The sequence below is a fragment of the Notolepis coatsorum genome, assembly GCF_963971535.1.
Source record: "Notolepis coatsorum genome assembly, chromosome: 11".
NCBI classification, from domain to species: Eukaryota; Metazoa; Chordata; class Actinopteri; order Aulopiformes; family Paralepididae; genus Notolepis; species Notolepis coatsorum.
This window is the reverse complement of record NC_140175.1, coordinates 62,721,710-62,741,830: the sequence shown is the minus strand read 5'-3', so window position 1 is coordinate 62,741,830 and position 20,121 is coordinate 62,721,710. Positions and strand designations below refer to the sequence as shown.

The following is a 20,121-nucleotide window of genomic DNA, read 5'->3' as shown; positions in this document are numbered from 1 at the left end:
ACTCCAGGCTGCACTTGAATGTACAGACTGGGATGTGTTCCGCGATAACACAGACAATATTAATGACTACACTGAAACAGTGCTGGACTTTATTTGTACTCTGGTAGAAGAAACAATCCCCTCTACAACAATTAGAGTTTACCCAAACCAAAAGCCCTAGGTAGACAAATCCGTCCGTGAGGCTCTGAAAGCGCGAACCTCAGCCTATAATGCCGGGCTTGTGACAGGCAACATGAATGAACACAAGGCGGCGAGATACAACGTGAGGAGGACAGTAATAGAGGCAAAACGGCGCTATAGGGATAAAGTTGAACATCAGTTTGAACAGGCTGTCTTAGAGCATGGCGATAGAACGGTTAGGGTTAGGGTTTGCTGCTGGTCGAGGCGGAAATGGGCGTGTCACGAGATTGGGCGCACATGTCACATGACCAGAAACGTCAGTGGCCAATCAGATTCGCAAAACGTATGAACCGTTTGGGTTAAGAATAGACGCATCTGGGAGAGGTAGTGTGACCTTGCACACGTTACACTCTCCCAGTGAGAGTCCGCGCTGCCAGGTGAAAAGAAGCGGTGGGCTGGCTACACATGTGTCAGAGGAAGCATGTGATAGTCTCCGCCCTCCCAGACCGACGGTAGGGGGTAGAGTGCACAACGACCAGGAAGGGGAGTGGGAATTGGCATAACGACTAACATTGGGATGGGAGAAAAACTGAAAAAGAAGGGGGGAAAAGATAATACAAAAATAATTTAAAAATAAAGAAATTCCCTATCCATAGTCGCCATGGGAAAAAATTAAATACAAAATAAAATAAAATAAATGCCCTACCTACCCATGACCTTAACTGACAACCAACAGGAACCAAACAATTTATTTTGTTAGGCCTAGCACACTCTCAGGAGCAGAACAGGAAAAAGCATTTCATATAAAAGTATTCTGTATTTTTGTATGACAACTAATAAAGAAACTTGAACTTGAAACAAATGAAGGTGCATGTGGCAAAAGCTTTCAGTGATACAATAAGTATTGATGAGTTAGTCCAGCAGAGCAGAACGTAAGCAAATGTAAACTAAATGTAACCACACTACTGTCACAGTAATGATAGAGAACCACACTACTGTCACAGTAATGACAGAGCTGCATTCAACACGACCAATCTAATACGTCACGTTATGTTGACTAGAGCGAGCAAAGGAATGGGGGATGCGGCTGGTGCTTTGCCAAACAGCTGTATTGATTGCAATGCCTCGCTTGAATGAAGTTAACGTTAACCTGGATAACGTCAACATTCGGAGGATTATTGTCGGCGTTTCAGACCAAAATGGAGCAAATCATTACGTAAGTCGAACACTGTGAATGTATACTAATGTGCAAACAGGTTGAAACTTTGAATATTTCTCGTATGAAGCACATTCTCAGGGGCTCAGGGTGAATGTAATGTGAGCCACCGCGCTCGACTATTGAGGCAACAGAGGGGATTATCTCGCTTCTCCAGTTTCTGACAAAAATGCATCAAATTGGTTACTAATGTGAAAGATCGGATCGGGAAAGATCGGTATCGGCAGATACTCAAAATCACATGATCGGGATCGGATCGGGAGCAAAAAAATGCGATCGGGACATCCCTAACAGTAATAGTAGAGAACCACACTACTATCACAGTAATGATAGAGAGAACCACACTACTGTCACAGTAATGATAGAGAGAACCACACTACTATCACAGTAATGGTAGAGAACCACACAGTCTATCACAGTAATGATAGAGAGAACCACACTACTATCACAGTAATGGTAGAGAACCACACAGTCTATCACAGTAATGATAGAGAAAACCACACTACTATCACAGTAATGGTAGAGAACCACACAGTCTATCAGAGTAATGATAGAGAGAACCACACTACTATCACAGTAATGGTAGAGAGTACTACATTTAGATTAGCTTACCTGCACAATAGTGGGGTTGTCTCCAGACCCTATGAGGTAGCGTGGGTTATCCCAGACCAGCCTGGAGAAGGCTTCCTGGTCGTCCTGCTCCACTGACTTCCTCAGCTTGGTGGTCAGATCCTGGGTTCTTGGGCTGTGGAACTCATTTGCCTTTTCTGAGTTTGATGGCGGTGGTGGTGTTTCTGTGAGGCGAAGAATGAAACAGAAGTGTGATATCCCTTAACAGGAAGGTCCGGGTGTTTTAGAAACCAATTCTGTTGATCAGGAAAACCAAGAATCTGTTCAAAAGCACCCAACAAGTTATCATGCCGGGATCTTTGTTTTTGAGAAATTGATGGCAGCATTTGTTAATAATGGTATTGCACGTCAATGCGGATTGAAACTGTTTTTAAGAGGAACAGATTTTTGGTGGATTGGTTTCAACGCCCATTGATGTGTAGCACCACTGCTTATGAATGCTGCCACTGAAACAGAACTGGTTTTGATTGATTGATTGAAAATGTTATTAACAGATTGCAGAATGGGTACAGTACAGTACAGCTCAATACATACAATTGTTAAGGGGATGCAGACCAGAGAAAGACTTTCGTCTTGTTTACATCAGGGTCCCCCATTTTCAATTCATTATAACATATATGACATACATGACATACAGATAGACAGCACTGCAACATCTATACATTTATGACATACCAGATTTGCAAATACAGTACTGTTTGTGATACGAAAAGAGTCCAGAAAAGAGAGTATATACATTTGACATAGAAACTGTACATTGGAGGAGGTTGGGGGGGGGGAGGTTGGGTAGGAGGAGTGGGTGGGGGACACTGTACAACTGAACAAGCAAAACTGTACATTGGAATATTGACAAGACCATACTTGGTCATTTACTGTACATTGGGGGGGGGGGGGGGTTGTGTTAGGACATTTACAGGGGCCAGTTTAGAATTGCAGTCTCCCGTAGGTGTTTTTTGAGAGTGTTTTTGAAAGTGGGTAGTGATTCACATTCCTTTACAGCTTTGGGTAGGGCGTTCCACATTGATGTGGCATAATTGCGAAACGTGTTTAGTCCCTTGTTTGAGCCGAATCTGGGTTTAACATGATTTGTGGAGATCCCTCTGGTGTTGTGATCGTGGTATTCACTGACCTTTGGGAAGTATTTTGACATGTACATGGGTACCTTGGTCGTGTAGTGTATCTTGTAGACCAGGCCCATTGCAAGTTGCTGTACTCTGTCATCTACTCTAAGCCATCCTAGGTTGTCAAAGTGGGCAGGGGTGAGGTGGGTTCTAGGAGTAAGGTCAAGCAGTAGTCTGACCAGTTTGTTTTGAGATGTTTGTAATTTTGTTTTTAGCGCCTTTGAGGTGCTTTGGTACCATGAGGTGCATGCATAGTCGTAGTACCCTTGAATGAGTGCTCCTGCCAGAGTCTTCAGGGTATTCTTGTTTACCAGTGAGGAGATCCGGTACAAGAATCGTGTTCGTTTGTTGACTTTTTTTTATTACATTGGATGCCATTTTGTCACAGGAAAGATTTGCCTCTAGGATGGAACCCAGGTAGGTAATATCTTCTTTCCTTGTGACAATATTGTCACCCACTGTAACTGAGAAGCCGTCGGTCTTGCTGAGTTTGTTATTTGAACCGAAGAGAATGGACTCTGTTTTGCCCATGTGTAATGATAGTTTGTTATCAGCGAGCCATATGCAGATTTTGCCTAGTTCTGAGCTGAGGGTTTTTTCAACCTGTAACTTGTTCTTGTCAGAGACCAGCAGGGCTGAGTCGTCCGCAAACAGGAACAAGTTGCAGTCACAAGCTGACGACATGTAATTTGCATAAATTAGGAACAGTAGCGGTCCTAGTATGCTTCCTTGTGGAACACCACAGCTCACTGTGAGGGGGGGGGATAGGGTACCGTAACAGTGGGCCTCTGACAATTTCTCAAAAAAGTTTTAAATGCCTTGGGCACTATTGATCATCACGTTTCTGAAAATCATGACACCACCCTTTTAAAAGAAAAAATATATATATAGTTTCTCTCATCCCCCAATTTAGCCGTTACACCAATTCCCTTCCTGGTCGTTGCACTGCCTTACTGTCGGTCTGGGGAGGGTGTAGACTACCACATGCCTCCTCTGTCTGTCTGGGGAGGGAGCAGACTACCACATGCCTCCTCTGTCGGTCTGGGGAGGGGGCAGACTACCACATGCCTCCTCTGTCGGTCTGGGGAGGGAGCAGACTACCACATGCCTCCTCTGTCGGTCTGGGGAGGGTGTAGACTACCACATGTCTCCTCTGTCGATCTGGGGAGGGTGTAGACTACCACATGTCTCCTCTGATTTGCTAATGCAACGACCAGGACTCATACCCCACCGGCTTCCCACCCACAAACTCTGCCAATTGTATTCGGAGGTACCGCTGCCGGGAATTGAACCCAGGTCTCTGCGGTGGTAGGCGAGTGCTTAGTCCTCTACACTACCCAACCGCCCGACACCACCCTTTAATAGTGAATTGGTTTGAAATAAATGCCTATCCATAAGCTTATAACCTACCTATAAACTCTGATGGCTCCGTGGTCTGGGGCCCATCTAGTGTAGTCCCAGGGGCCGGGATGTGGTCACCAGCGCCCTTAGAAAACCCCTCTGCTTCCTCTCGTGTTGAGAAGGCTTTGAACCGAGGCCCTTTCATGGCTCCCATGGCTCTCAGTGCTTTCTTCCTGTTCACAAACACGTGCACTTTGCCTGGTGGAAAACATACAGCGGTGAACACAGATGAGATATGACTGTATGAGACCTATGAGTGGACACTGCAGCAGTGATACTGAACTCTGTTGCCTACACTCAGTTTATACCTATCTACTGCCTTCACTGCCTACAAGTGCCTTACACTGTAATCATAACTACCTACCTCAACCTATAGTCTACCCATATAACACTGTATGATAGCCATGTACAATAACACTGTATATATACCATATATATATATATCCCTGTTTATATTCCTGCATATATTCCTGTCTGTATATATAGTCATGCTTATATACACACTGTATATGTAACGGTTGTGACAACGTCACCTCAAACTTCGATGCCCTGAGGGAGATTCGAACACGGGTCTGCCACGCCGCGTGCAACAACACAGACCGCTATACCAAGAGGTGAATTCACTTCTTTGTACCGTGTCTATGCGTATTTTGAGGATGTGAGAGTGAGTTTAACCCATATCACCGCTACTCACCCCAGCCCTTCTTGACTGCGCTTCACGATACCATTCGTTACACTCACCCCCCTTAAACTCACTCCACTCCACCCAAGGCATCCGGGTCACGGCACCATTGTAACGGTTGTGACAACGTCACCTCAAACTTCTATGCCCTGAGGGAGATTCGAACACGCGTCTGCCACGCCGCGTGCAACAATACAGACCGCTATACCAAGAGGTGAATTCACTTCTTTGTACCGTGTCTATGCGTCTTTTGAGGATGTGAGAGTGAGTTTAACCCATAGCACCGCTACTCACCCCAGCCCTTCGTGACTGTGCTTCACGATACCATCCTGGCACTGCTACCCACCCCAGCCCTTCTTGACTGCGCTTCATGATACCATCCGTTACATATATACTATATCTATATCTGTATATATCTCATACCTACTCGTATTAGTATACATAATAATCCTGTACATACATTAGATTAGCATATTACTCAGTAGCTTCATTATATTCCATTTAATCACTTGTTACATTGTATATTGTTATTGCACTTTACTGTTTTTTTTAACTCTGGTTAAATGGGAACTGCTTTCCGTCATACTGTACTTGTGCTGTACGATGACAATACATTTAAATATAATATAATATAATCATACTATATGCCTATGCTGCTGCTTTAATACTGGATGTTTTAAAGGCCCAATCAGTTATCCAAATGTAAACAAATGGATAGTAAGAATGGAGTAAATATGAGTTTTTAAACTTAATTTGCTGTATTTTGTGGCTGTAAAAAGTTTGTTTATGTTGGTAATGTTTGTAAACATTGGAGTAAAACAGATTTACAATGTGAGGGTCTGAAATAGTGTATATTCCATCTACGGAAACATATGAATATACTCCACATTTATATGGTCAAAGAAAACCACAGATTGGGGCTTTAAGATTAGTTAAATCCACTGTCAATTTACACAAGGCAATTTAAATGTGACTTTCCACTTTGTGTAGTTAAGATGAGGTCCAGATTTCCATAACCATCTATAACAGGGGTCTCAAACTCGCGACCCGTGGAGGCGTGGACCAATTGCGGCCTGCTGGATGATATTTTGCGGCCCCCTACTTGACATCAAAGTTATTGTGGGACTTGTACAGCACTTTGTTCAACTTTGTCCAACTTTGTCAGTGCTGTAAAGTTTAAACCTTTTTAAATCTTAGACAAACAAAACACTTTGCTTTCATGAAATATTGTAAGCCGTCATTTGAGGCTTTATAAAAGCAGCACAATGAACACAAATCTGTCAGTGCCGAGTCCGACCTCATCTTAAATAACAAACAGCATTGCTTGTTGTAGTTAACAAAGAGAGGCAGAGTTGATTTAGCAAAAAAAGAAATATTAAAATCATATATATAATATTTGATGCGGCCCAGCCTCACCCAGACTCTACCTCCAGCGGCCCCCGGGTAAATTGAGTTTGAGACCCTAGATCTATATCGTAGGTGGAGAAATTAAACCCACGATCAGAATAGTCACTCCTATATATCCTATATCCTTTAATTTGACCAACTTGTAAACAAGGTTTCAGTCTCACCTGTCCCTGAAGACTCGTCCTGCTGGGGACAGATGCCATAATACACGGGCGGTGAATCGGAGGGACTGTCCTCTACCTCTCCACATGGGGCAGCGGCCTCCTCTCCTTTCACCTCCTCTGATGACAAACCGGGGCCACGAGCCGCCCCTTCCTCTCTGCCAGCTGCTAATCCTGTTGATCATACAGCATGTAGCCTACTTATATCATACTGTCATCAATAAGATCTCTTTTCTTCCCAGCCAATAGATTATTGTTAAAGGGGTCATATTTTGCTTTATTTTTCACTATTTGGGCAATTTTACACAATTCCTGTGGAACACATCTGTAAGGTTTTTTTCAATCAAATTCATTGTTATGTATTTTTAATCAAGTACTAGAGAGAGAGAGAGAGAGAGAGAGAGAGAGAGAGAGAGAGAGAGAGAGAGAGAGAGAGAGAGAGAGAGAGAGAGAGAGAGAGAGAGAGAGAGAGAGAGAGAGAGAGAGAGAGAGAGAGAGAGAGAGAGAGAGAGAGAGAGGAGGGTAGAATTGGACGATACGAAATTGGGATGGGAGAAAAATAGAAATTGGGAGAAAAAGGTACTGTAGATCAAAAAAATATATATAGATTTATTATTATTATTGGATACATGAGTTTGGGTACCAAGAGCTTCTTCAAATAACGTTATCATCATATCATCATGATAAACTTCAAGCTGTCAGACACCAAATTATTTTGATCAGAGTACTGACATTCACAATTGAACACTGTACACATTCCTCATGAATGCTGTCTTAATAACCATCTCTGCAATGGAGTTTATATCAAAATAACAATATATCAACCCCCCTGAACAAATAGTTGGTGATTGCTTCTTCAAGTCGATTCTACAGACGGACTGTTTCTATCATTGGAATTAAATAATTATAATGATAATAAATACGACAATTACGTTTTGCATTTATAGTCATGACTCAATGAGCAATCTGAGCATTACCACTCTATGTACAGTACTTCACTAAGCCGTCTGGCTCACAGTTAACTCAATCGCTAGATAGATTAACGAATTCCATATACATCTATAGTTAATTAACGATGCAGCAGCTGATACTGTACGTCACACACTGCTGAATAATTCTGTTTTGCCTCAATATATACTGTATATATAGTTCTGTTTTGCTTCAATATACAGTATATATATATATATTGATGCAAAACAGAATTATTCAGCAGTGTGTGTTGTGTGTGCGTGTGCACGCTGCGGTGGGCAGGAGCGCGCAACAAGAATCAGATGGTATAAATATGGTATATTAATACAGTCTATTCCACTATAGCTATATAGTGTGCTGTGTGACGACAATACATTTGAATCTAATCTAATTTTGCACACGGCCTTCGCATTATAATGAGCTGGACAGGTGTGTATTTGTGTGTGGGAACGTGAACACGATATCTGCCGTGTGAGACTAGACGAGCAAGCTGTCGTCAAATCTGAAGTGTCCGCCTTTTTGACTCCTCCCCCGGCTGCAATCGTCTACTCTCGTCTACTTTCGAGGCGAGCCGAAATGAATCTCAAACACGCCTATTGTCTCACAGGATTGGTGGGTGGAGCTGGCAGGGCAGAGTTGGGGAGGGTCATCAGGGCAATTGGGGCACACCCGGGCCGGTGTGTCCCAACTGCGTGTAGCTTATTCCCAGCAGAAGAGTGCGTCGCGTGCTTCCGCGTTTTCTCTGATTGGCCATGACGCCCATGTGACCACGGCAGCGCAAGAGAGCTGCAGCGCGGAAATAGGCTGTCTATTGCCTCGCGCTGCAGCGCAGAAATAGGCTGTCTATTGCCATTCTCTAAGACAAACTCTAACCTTAACCAGCTCCTTAACAGCGCCTAAACTTAACCCTTCTAACCTTAACCAACTCCGAAACAATGCCTAACCTTAACCTTAACCTTAAGTTAACATGCCTAAACTTAACCGGCGAAAAAAATAAAAAATAAAAATAAAATTGAAGGGATTCGAACTTGTCACCAACGGACCGCAGGACCGCAGCGCTGCCAGTTGAGCTAAGCACATAATGCCGCAAACTCTGCCACTCCGCTCCGCGGCTGCCGCGCTGCCGCGGGGCGTGTCGCAGCCAATCAGGGAAAACGCGGAAGCACTCGGCAGCACCCAACTGCCTTTATACAAGGAGGCTTCCTTTGGTCTTGGCTTCCTCTCTCCACCTGTTTGTTTACTTTTGTTTGTTTGGAAGCATGCCTTTGTTTTTACACTTCCATCATTCATGCTGCACATACACTTTCATCCATGCACTGATACTCGTCCATAATATGAGTATTGGCTGACATGTTTTGTTCTTTTGGTACTTTTCTAGTTAAATTTAAATAAATTCCTTTTGTTATTTCTTAAATTGTGCCTGTGTCTCCCTTTTTGTTGCAAGCTTGAGTCAGCTTGTAACAACTTTCATCTCTGTGTCCAGTAGCCCCAGAAAGAGGTCCATGTGCATGCTGACCTGGAGTGGACGTAGTAGGGACCAGCTAGCCTAGCTCAGCCTCAGTCGAAAGTGAAGAAATACAACTACTGTAACTATGTAACTGGTGCAAAGAGATGCAATTGATATCATCTGACTTTGGGGAAGAGGGCAAATAAGTGCATTTCCTAAAATGTTGGGAGTGTTCCTTTAAATATGGTAATATATTATTTAGGGTCCGGCCCTATGAGTACCACCTCCGTCAATAGGGTCCAGCTGCAGCCCTGGAGAATCCTCTCACTGGCAAGCTTGTGCCAGCCACAGGACGCACGCTGACGTAAAGTACGGAAGTTTCTCGAGGGGACGTGGCCTGGAATTGATTGATTGAAAACTTTATTAATGTCCGCCTTGTTTCGAACTGGTTATGCTTAGGCCCTCTTTTGAAGTCGGTTATGCTTAGAGTTTATCTTTAGAGCAGGGCGATAGACCACCAAACAATGTACAGTTTTGCTTGTACAGTTGTAGTTTCCCCCACCCACCCCTCCTACCCAACCCCCCACCCCACCCACCCAACCACCTCCAATGTACAGTTTCTACGTCAAATGTATATACTCGATTTTCTATACTCTTTTTGTATCACAGAAACAGTACTGTATTTGCAAATCTGGTATGTCATAAATGTCTAGATGTAGCAGTACTGTCTATCTGTATGTCATGTCATATATGTTATCAAGTTTCAAGTTTCTTTAATAGTTGTCATACAGAAGTACAGAATACTTTTGTACAAAATGCTTCTTACTGTTGCGCTCCAGAGACTGTGCAAGACAAGATAAGTATGAAATAAAAACATAGTAAAATTAGAAGTAAAAAAAAGAGGTCACAGTGTTCAGTTTAGACATATGTACAATGTTCGATGCAGAATAGACGTAGTTACCATACAATATACAATACTGTGCAGTGTACTAATATACAATACTATATAGTGCAAGGCAGAAATGGAGAAATGGGACGAGGTGCAATTTAGGTACAATTCACAGTAGGTGTACGAGTTGTAGTGCAAATCCTTTATCAATAAATATAAAGTGTAAGTGTGTTTGTGTGATCTAAAGTGTGGAGAGTGGGTGCTGCAGTGTGTTGTTTGTTTGAGTGAGTGTGTGCGTGTGGGTGTGTGTGCTGTGTGCATTTGATGGTTGTTGCATAGTGATTATTGTTCGTTTAGCGATTATTGTTCGTTTAGCAGCCTGATGGCCTGGGGATAGAAGCTTCTTCTGAGTCTTTCTGTGCTCGCCTTAAGACTCCGGTATCGCTTGCCTGACCGCAGCAGTTCAAAGAGGCAGTTGTTCGGGTGGCTCGAGTCCTTAATAATTCTCTTAGCCTTCCCCTTGCACCGCTTGATGTAAATGTTCTGGAGGGTGGGAAGCCCCCCTCCAATTGTGCGTTCGGCTGAACGTGTCACTCTTTGTAGTCTGCTACGGTCTTGTGCAGTGCTATTCCCAAACCAGGAGGTGATGTTGCCGGTCAGGATGCTCTCTATTGTACATGAGTAGAAGTTCCTAAGGATCTTCTGACTGACTCGGAACTTCCCCAGGCGCCTGAGGAAGTAGAGGCGTTGTCGTGCCTTCTTCACAACACTGTCAATGTGTGTGGTCCATGTCAAGTCCTCGGATATGTAGGCTCCGAGGTACTTGAAACTGTTCACTCTCTCAACCGGTGCCCCGTCGATGCTGAGGGGGCTGTAGTCCTTGACCCCCGACCTCCTGAAGTCCACAATCATCTCTTTTGTTTTGCTGACGTTCGTATGATGAATTGAAAATGGGGGACCCTGATGTAAACAAGACGAAAGTCTTTCTCTGGTCTGCATCCCCTTAACAATTGTGTGTATTGAGCTGTACTGTATTGTAACCATTCTGCAATCTGTTAATAAAGTTTTCAATCAATCAATCAATCAAAACCAGCCCTGATTCCAAACTCTAAGCAAATACCGGAAGTGTTGCTGTGGTCTATAATATCAATGCGGACACCATCCCAGCAGATGGCGGTAGTGAGCAAGCACGCTCACTTAAAACAGCGCAGGTTTGTGGCTGCCTTCGAGAAACGTCCGTACTTTCCGCCAATCAGCGCAGACGTACTTCGAGATACTTCCGTACTTTCAGCGCGCGTCCTGTGGCTGGCACAAGCTTGCCAGTGAGAGGATTCTCCAGGGCTGCAGCTGGAGGCTACTCACCTCCATTGGCTCCATCAGGTGCACTTCCATCCTTCTCCAGCAGAAAGCGTGCCAGCTTCCTCTCAAAGATGGCTCTGGTGGTGACTGTGATGGGGCCGCACTTCAGTCCTGCTGCCAGGATCTCCTGCCGCAGCTGGTCTGGGGTCAGCATGTGTAGTCTGTCCAGGACTTCCTCCATTGTGGTCTTGGCAGTCAACAGAACAGAACACAGTCCTTTATCCAAGATGGTGTCATTGATTACAGTATATACTTTATTATCTACCATGAGTGAAGTTATACATGTCATGCATGGAACCCCTATATAAACATATTCTATACTTTTCTATATTTATATCTGTATGTATCCCTTACCTGTATGTATCCCTTACCTACTCTTACTAGTTATACTGCTGGCCAGTATGACTTACTACTACCATAGTGTATTTATACCTGTATCACTGTACATACATCAAATTAGCATTATTACTTTGTATTACTCATTATATATAGGCTATTCCAGTTTAATCACTTGTACACTGTATATTGTTAGTGCACTTTACTGTTACATTTTCACTTATTTTCGTTGTGCTGTATGATGACAATACATTTTAATCTAATCTAATCTAATCTATACCTGACAGTGTTATTACCATTCTTTGAGCTACACAGGGAATGGAACCCCTAACCCTGGCAGTCTTAGTGCCATGCTCTACTCATGAATAACATAGCAATTGGAGCCCCTATAATCCTAACAGTTATGAGTGCTATGTTCTACCAGTTGCGATAGGGTAGGGCAATCAAGCCAGTGTAGTGATTGTAATGGTACATAATTCACCCACGGAACATTAGTTCCGCCCGAACATTCTGGAACATTTGTGATGATGTCATAGCCGAACATTCCAGATTCTATCTAGAACATCGAACATTCTGGAACATTTGTGGTGATGTCATAGCCAACGTTCTAGAACATTGGTGATGTCTCCCTATAATGTCATGACCAATGTTCTAGAACATTTGTGTACGTATATATATATTCGGCAATTCTCTCAGAGGAGTCAGTCGACTGCAAGCAACATAGCAGTAGCATGTTGTATTTCTGTGCGTAATAAATGCTATTCGCTCTGCCTCGAGCCACCGTCTCCGACTCATCTCTCGGCACTACACTGGTGACCCCGACGTTGGTCTCGCTGAAGTTTCTTTCCACATTTCCACATCCTGTGTTTCTAGTAGTCTCGCGGAGCCAGACCTCTCTCCACACTACATTAAGATAACATAAGATATTCCTTTATTGATCCCCTTGGGGAAATTCAGGCATCATAGCAGCATGGGGGAGGGGGGAGGGGAGGTACAAGTAGTAGAAGACATGGTACAGGTGCCAGTCTTGTGCCAGTGCCAGAGAGAGGTCTGGCTGAACCTATTATCATTCCGCTATAATAGGTGGGGCTTGTTTGTATTTAGTTAAAGTTCAACCAATGACAATCATCCTGGGCGGCACTAAGCACAGGACGCAGCGCAGGTGCCCTTGCAGATAGCGGAAGGGGAGGAGAATTCTGATTGAAATAGTTGGCCATTGGCAGCGTGATTTTTCCCCGTAGCCTATGTGTGCGAAGACGCTCTCTGATTGGCTAGCCGCGTACAGCGAAGACCCTCTCTGATTGGTTTAGCGCCGGCCGCCGAAGGGTCTCTTCCGCCTTGTACATATATTCTCTGCTTCAAAGTGGTTATTTAGAGTTAGGGTTAGGCGGAAGAGACCCTTCGGCGCTAAACCAATCAGAGGGTCTTCGCTGTAAGCGGCTAGCCAATCAGAGAGCGTCTTCGCGCACATAGGCTACGGAAAGAAATCACGCCCATTGGCATGCTTATAGCCACAGTCTATATCCTGTGAGTCAGACTCGTTTGTAACTACATGTATTCAATGTGGTTGAACACGTTGCTGTGAAAACAATGCTCATTTATTTTGCACATAATCTCACACACATCCAAAAAACTCTGAACAGTTTCGCACACATTCATTTGGTTTGAGTTATTGAGATTACTTTCATTTGCCACCAGTGATGTCATCTGTTTAGAGTTTTTGGATGTGTGGGAGATTATGTGCAAAATAAATCAGCATTGTTTGTGTGGGGTGAAGTTCCCCTTTAACGTCGTAAACTAGAAGTTTCACTCTCGGGCATATTAAGCAATTATCTGACTATTCAAAGGTCCGCGTTATAACATCTCGCCGATACGAGTACCACCAGTGATATGCCTTGTTTATTTAACGTAACGCAATAGTTTTGTGAACATCGTGCGTGGCTGTCGGAATGTAGAGCTACAAAACACACTTACACTCACAGCACCTTTGTGCCACGGACCTCTTAGTATTTCGGAAAGTAAGTAGGCTATTGGCAGGCTTTATGAAAATATACTCACATACAAGAATTATGTGTAGCTTTTCGGCCTGGAGCTTCTCTCCTCTTCATATCCTGGAATGGGCGGAACCAAAAACGGTACACTTTGCCACTGCCAGCCCAGGAAAGGCGACGTATGATATCAATTTTATATTCATATTCAAGTTTTTTTTATTATTATATTATTTAAATTATTTGTTGTCTTTCTATTACCCTGCCCATACCTGTACCTTCCCCCGTGCTGCTATGACACCTGAACTTCCCCAAGGGGATCAATAAAGAAATATCTTATGTTATGTTATGTTATCTTAAAGTTAATGATACAATACAATGATTAATATTAGTTACACTTACAGCAAATATATATGTATGGCATCATTGAGTCATATCCAGCAATACTTTTTTTTTTTAAATGGTCTTTGTAGAGGCCTGTCCTGGCCAGCAGATGGCAGCATGCTACAACCACTGACCAATATGTCTACACATTAGGCTCATTTAGCTTAAATCCTTTATTACCCTAAAGCTAAAGTGAATGTAAGTGAGTTAATTTCAAATCAGATTCCCACTAGTCCAGGGAGCTGCCAATGGGGCGACAAACCTCTTGGAAACAAAAGCTTTTTGTCCCCTTAAGATCCACAAGCAATTGGACCTGCTCATCCCTCCTCAGGGTTTCATTTCCTAATTTCTGTTGAAGAACGTCAAGACCTTATTAACTCTGAATGTGAATGTCTGGGAGCAATTACCTTGTTACTATAAGTATTCTTCTGACTGTGTGAGCACTTTTAATGGTAATGTCTGGACATCTGGCCCTGTTACTGATGGAGGTATTGGGGGTTGCCCCAGACCCCTGTTGATATTTAATTACCCCTGTACCCCCCCCCCCCCCCCCCCTCCATCATGACAGAAATGGGGGCAGCCAGTGGCACAGGGGTGAGAGAGGAGGTTTCTGGATGACCTGATCCTGCCAGGCGCTGATGGAATTCTTGATTAGTGTCAGAATATGGTGGCGGGGGGGGGGTTGAGAGACCTCTGAGATGAGAGACAGACAGCCCAACTGGTGGAGTCAAGGGCAGGGCAGGCGCTGGGCTTTAGGAGAAATACTGCTGAGGAGGAATTTGGAGGATGTGGTATACTGCTGAGAAGGAGGTGATATACTGCAGAGGAGGTGTGTGGAATTGGTGGTATACTGCTGAGGTGTTATACTGCTGAGGAGGTGTTATACTGCTGAGGAGGTGGTATACTGCTGAGATGTATGGAGGGGGTGGTATACTGCTGAGATGTATGGAGGAGGTGGTATACTGCTGAGGTGTATGGAGGAGGTGGTATACTGCTGAGGAGGTGTTATACTGCTGAGATGTATGGAGGAGGTGGTATACTGCTGAGGAGGTGTTATACTGCTGAGATGTATGGAGGAGGTGGTATACTGCTGAGGAGGTGTTATACTGCTGAGATGTATGGAGGAGGTGGTATACTGCTGAGGCGGTGTTATACTGCTGAGGTGTATGGAGGAGGTGGTATACTGCTGAGGAGGTGTTATACTGCTGAGAAGGTGTATGGTGGAGGTGTTAAACTGCTGAGATGTATGAAGGAGGTGGTATACTGACAGGTACTGTATACATGATGTGTATACAGTATGATGATGTGTATGTATGCCTTCAAGCAGCAGGATCTCGGGCGGGGGGGGGGGGTGTAGGTGTGATGTTGCTTGAAGGCCTGTAAGGAACATGTAGCTGTGATGTTGCTTGAAGGCCTTTAAGAACATGTAGCTAGTAGCTGTGATGCTGCTTGAAGGCCAGTGGTGCAGTGGTCATGGGACGCCTGGGACGGGGTTGCACACGTTCCATCTGCTTTTTGAGCAGGAGCACGCGCACGCACATGCACGGATGTGCACGCGCGTGCACACAGGAATGTCCACTCGACTCTGCACCAAGTACCCACCTGGCTACTTTGCATAACACTAGCTCAGGTCGTCAGGTGTGTTCAAATACTACAGTTTGAGAGATTTGGGGTGCTTTCTCAATGTATGTGATGTATAGATTGGGGGGAGAGGATCACAGCTAAAACGGTGATCGAAATGTGCATGGAAGACGGTGATAGAACGGTGACCAGTGGATTGAATACACTGCCAGCGAGGGTGTTTTGTTTTGCATTCCTTGGAAGAACACAGATAAGAGCGAGTGTACTGTAGGCCCAGAGCGAGGGAGAGGGGTGACCTCTTTAATGCAACAGTAGAGACGTTTTGAAGTGTGTGTGTAAAGCGTCTTTGAGCACCTGGAAAAGCGCTATATAAAATAGATGTATTATTATTATTATTATTATTAAAGGTTAAACGCGGTTGTCATGACAGCGTGTCGCCTGACAACCGGAAGAGGGGCGGGGCTATCGTTTCTATGACGAACATCTATAAGTCGAACGGTGTTTCCGGGTGTTGAGCAGACTAGAATCTGACCAAGAGCGAGGAGGACTGAGATCACACAGACACTCTCTCCTCTCATTGAGAGAGAGGGGGGGGGGGGGGAGAATGCCACATCACCAGTAGCTTCGGCTACCACGAGGATGGTCTTAGGCTAACGAACAGGCCTGAACACTATTGGACTGAATCACAAAAGGACGATAGACGAACACACCGAAAGATCATTAGAATAGACTCTTCAAGGACGATACAATTTGATAACATCTGATAACATCTGATTATGAGGTTCTGTTTAGAGCAATAAAACAACGCTTTTCCTCATAAGGTATGTCACGGTGTCGAAGTGTCGAATTCTTACGGAGGTGGAGAATTAGTATGGTTTATGGATTGCACTAACAGGGGAGATAAGGATCTTATCTGCCAGTATCGGAGACGTCAGGACCATTAAAATGACACAACGCAGAGGAATTGGATGGAGAGCCAAACAGACGAAGACGTGATACTGGCCAGTTTGATCAGGATCTTACAGTTGGTGCCGATGACAGTCGGATTTGCAAGAGATTAAAACAACGGGAGCAGTTGGTTGCCGAGAGATAAGAACAATGGAAAAAGACTGGTTGCCGAGAGATAAGAACAACGGAAAAAGACTTTTTCAATAATGGGACGACAGTGGACAACAGACATCGTGTGTGGGAGAATCATGATCGAGCAAGGCCGGCCAGCCCTGGGAGAGAGCGGCGAGTCGAGCGGTCAGGAGGCGAACCAGCGCTGTAGGGGAAACAGCGCTCCGATCAAAAATGTGAGTTCACTGTGCACACGGTTGTTTTGATCTTTTAAGCCAAATAAAAACGAACAGATGTGCATCCGTAAACGTAAACATTTCTAGTTCGACACAGAGAGAATGCCAGCTGTAATAGTGTGTTTGAATAACAGCAGAGCGGCACAGTTTTGTTTTGAAAATCGAAGGTGTTATCTGAAAGGGAACCAAAACAGTCATAGATGACGAAAGAAAGCAAAATAGGGCAGAAGGAGCCATAATGAGAGAGATGAGGAGAGGGGGGGGTGCTGAACCAGACTGAAATCTGTTATGGCGGGATTGTTATGACAAGACTGTCGCCTGAGACGGCCCACCTTAAACTGGTCGCTGTGGTCTCAAGACGGCCGGAATTTGTTTTGACAGGAGGAAAGTCGGTCGGGAATTTACCTTAAACTGTGTATTATGTCCGATAAGCAAGAGTTTAGTCCGGGAGAAGCGTCCCCTGATAGGAAAGAGAGGAAAACAGCTGTGTTTTTTAGGCCTTGGAAGGAAGGGCAGCGTTCGTTTTGTTTGAGAGAGTAGCCATTATGAGCGAGACAAGATGGCCGCAAAAGGGGCCACGAGGGGGATGATACAAGATGGCCGTGAGCCACGAGGAGATAACAACAGATAAAGAACCAGGAAGTGACACGTCAACTAAAACACCATCGAGGAGGAGTAGGTCGCCACCTAGTGGCGGAGGGGGGGGTAGTGCTGGGGAGTTTTCATTACCCATAGGGGAATATTTAGCACAGAGAGTGGATTATTATTATAATAATAATATTAGATATAGAGTTTAATTATTAATTGATTAAATAAGAATTGCACAGAAAGATGGTGCAGTTATTTGAAGGGGTTAATTATGGAATTAAAGAGGGAGTTTGAATTCCAGTGGGGCCTTCTCACACCTAATAGATAGGCAGGGTCTTCAGAAGACACGTCACCAGAAGAACTGGCGCGCGCTGGGGGTCAAACTGGGATGAAGAGTTGCGCGGAGTGGGTATCGGAAACTGCAAGTGTCACGCCGGAAGACAACAAACAGGGAACCGCCCTGTAAGATAGATAATAGGTGTGGAGAAGGTGGTAGACTAATAGCAAAACAAGGGAAGTCGAATGTACAGACGACTGCCGGTGTTGTGTTTCTGCTTTCAAGGGGGGAATGACACCGACAGCGATGGAGATGACCAGGAGACAGACTGGAGGAGGAGGAAGCCGCAGGGGCCAGGCACCGACGCCTGGTACACAGATCATCCACGACGAGAGAGAGGAGACGGCGGCTGATTTGGACGTGGGGTACCTAATAGGGGGGCCGAAGGGTTTAGGTGTGTCGTTTGAAAAGTTGCAATCTGTGTTTTTCTCTGTCTCTCTCTCTCTCTCTCCTCCATGACCGTTGTTTATCCTTCCTGGTTTAGGTGTGATGCGGGTAATGGAAAACAAAAGGAAAACAGCAGACGGCGGGGCCCTAATTGTTATGAGTCTATTTTTTGTGTATAATTAATTGAAAAAACCAAGTAGTCTTATGATTCTGAAGGTTGATTAAGAATCAAAGGGGGGAATGAGAGATTTGGGGTGCTTTTTCAATGTATGTGATGTATAGATTGGGGGGAGAGGATCACAGCTAAAACGGTGATCGAAATGTGCAAGGAAGACGGTGATAGAACGGTGACCAGTGGATTGAATACACTGCCAGCGAGGGTGTTTTGTTTTGCATTCCTTGGAAGAACACAGATAAGAGCGAGTGTACTGTAGGCCCAGAGCGAGGGAGAGGGGTGACCTCTTTAATGCAACAGTAGAGAAACGTTTTGAAGTGTGTAAAGGTTAAACGCGGTTGTCATGACAGCGTGTCGCCTGACAACCGGAAGAGGGGCGGGGCTATCGTTTCTATGACGAACATCTATAAGTCGAACGGTGTTTCCGGGTGTTGAGCAGACTAGAATCTGACCAAGAGCGAGGAGGACTGAGATCACACAGACACTCTCTCCTCTCATTGAGAGAGAGAGGGGGGGGGGGGGGAGAATGCCACATCACCAGTAGCTTCGGCTACCACGAGGATGGTCTTAGGCTAACGAACAGGCCTGAACACTATTGGACTGAATCACAAAAGGACGATAGACGAACACACCGAAAGATCATTAGAATAGACTCTTCAAGGACGATACAATTTGATAACATCTGATAACATATGATTATGAGGTTCTGTTTAGAGCAATAAAACAACGATTTTCCTCATAAGGTATGTCACGGTGTCGAAGTGTCGAATTCTTACAGAGGTGGAGAATTAGTATGGTTTATGGATTGCACTAACAGGGGAGATAAGGATCTTATCTGCCAGTATCGGAGACGTCAGGACCATTAAAATGACACAACGCAGAGGAATTGGATGGAGAGCCAAACAGACGAAGACGTGATACTGGCCAGTTTGATCAGGATCTTACAAGTTGGACCATTCACACAAATCCAGTTGGTTACATTCCATTCCTAGAGGCAATTAGGAATCGTCTTTATTTGCGAAGGAACATTTATGCGACCCCCCGCCTCTCTCCATAATAGACGCAACCAGGCGGGTCATTCTCATGAAATCAATGATTTACCATGGCCGTGATCTTTTCTAAATAAAGGTTAGCATTTATTCAAGTCAACAAAACATAATATTAAAGATACAAATGTGCTCTCTCTTGTACAATGAGGTGTTTACTCATAACAATTCATTCTTTTAATATTTTAGTACATTTTGTGCTTAAATTCTCATTAGCGCAATGCGTCCACATTGATTTCTATGGACCATTGACCTAATTTTATATTTAATAAACTCAAAATGTTTCTCTAAAACTTTATTAATATTGTTTATTTATTTGTGTCATCAAGGAAATTCTGATGAATTATACAATTAAATTTACAAATTAATGATTTATTTGTGGAAAACAATGTCCATGGATGCAGTTCTCATTCTCCGCAACAGTTTTCACCTTCCTGTTAAGACTACAGTATTTTTTAAATAAAGTTTTATTGTCCCATGATGCATCACAAAGAAGACAAGCTAGAAGATGGCTACAAGGTAAGTGAAGTCACCTCAATGGTTAACACTTAAAAGTTCTAACTTCCTGCTTCAGCCCTTGTACACGACAAAATTGATTATCA

The 20,121-nt window shown here is 44.1% G+C and overlaps 1 protein-coding gene across 1 annotated transcript in view; it reads right to left on the bottom strand.

Moving 5' to 3' along the window:
- Positions 1-13,816, bottom strand: part of LOC311236677 (ankyrin repeat and LEM domain-containing protein 2-like) — a 79,090-nt gene extending 65,274 nt beyond the window's left edge. Inside the window, exons 1-5 of the mRNA XM_084324393.1 lie at positions 13,797-13,816; positions 11,406-11,589; positions 6,742-6,912; positions 4,498-4,686; positions 1,949-2,130 (exon numbers count right to left, since the gene is read on the bottom strand). Of these exons, the coding sequence (XP_084180519.1) occupies positions 1,949-2,130; positions 4,498-4,686; positions 6,742-6,912; positions 11,406-11,583 (720 nt within the window). The 5' untranslated portion in view covers positions 11,584-11,589; positions 13,797-13,816. The remainder of the gene's footprint in view (positions 1-1,948; positions 2,131-4,497; positions 4,687-6,741; positions 6,913-11,405; positions 11,590-13,796) is intronic.
- Positions 13,817-20,121: the final 6,305 nt, after the last annotated feature.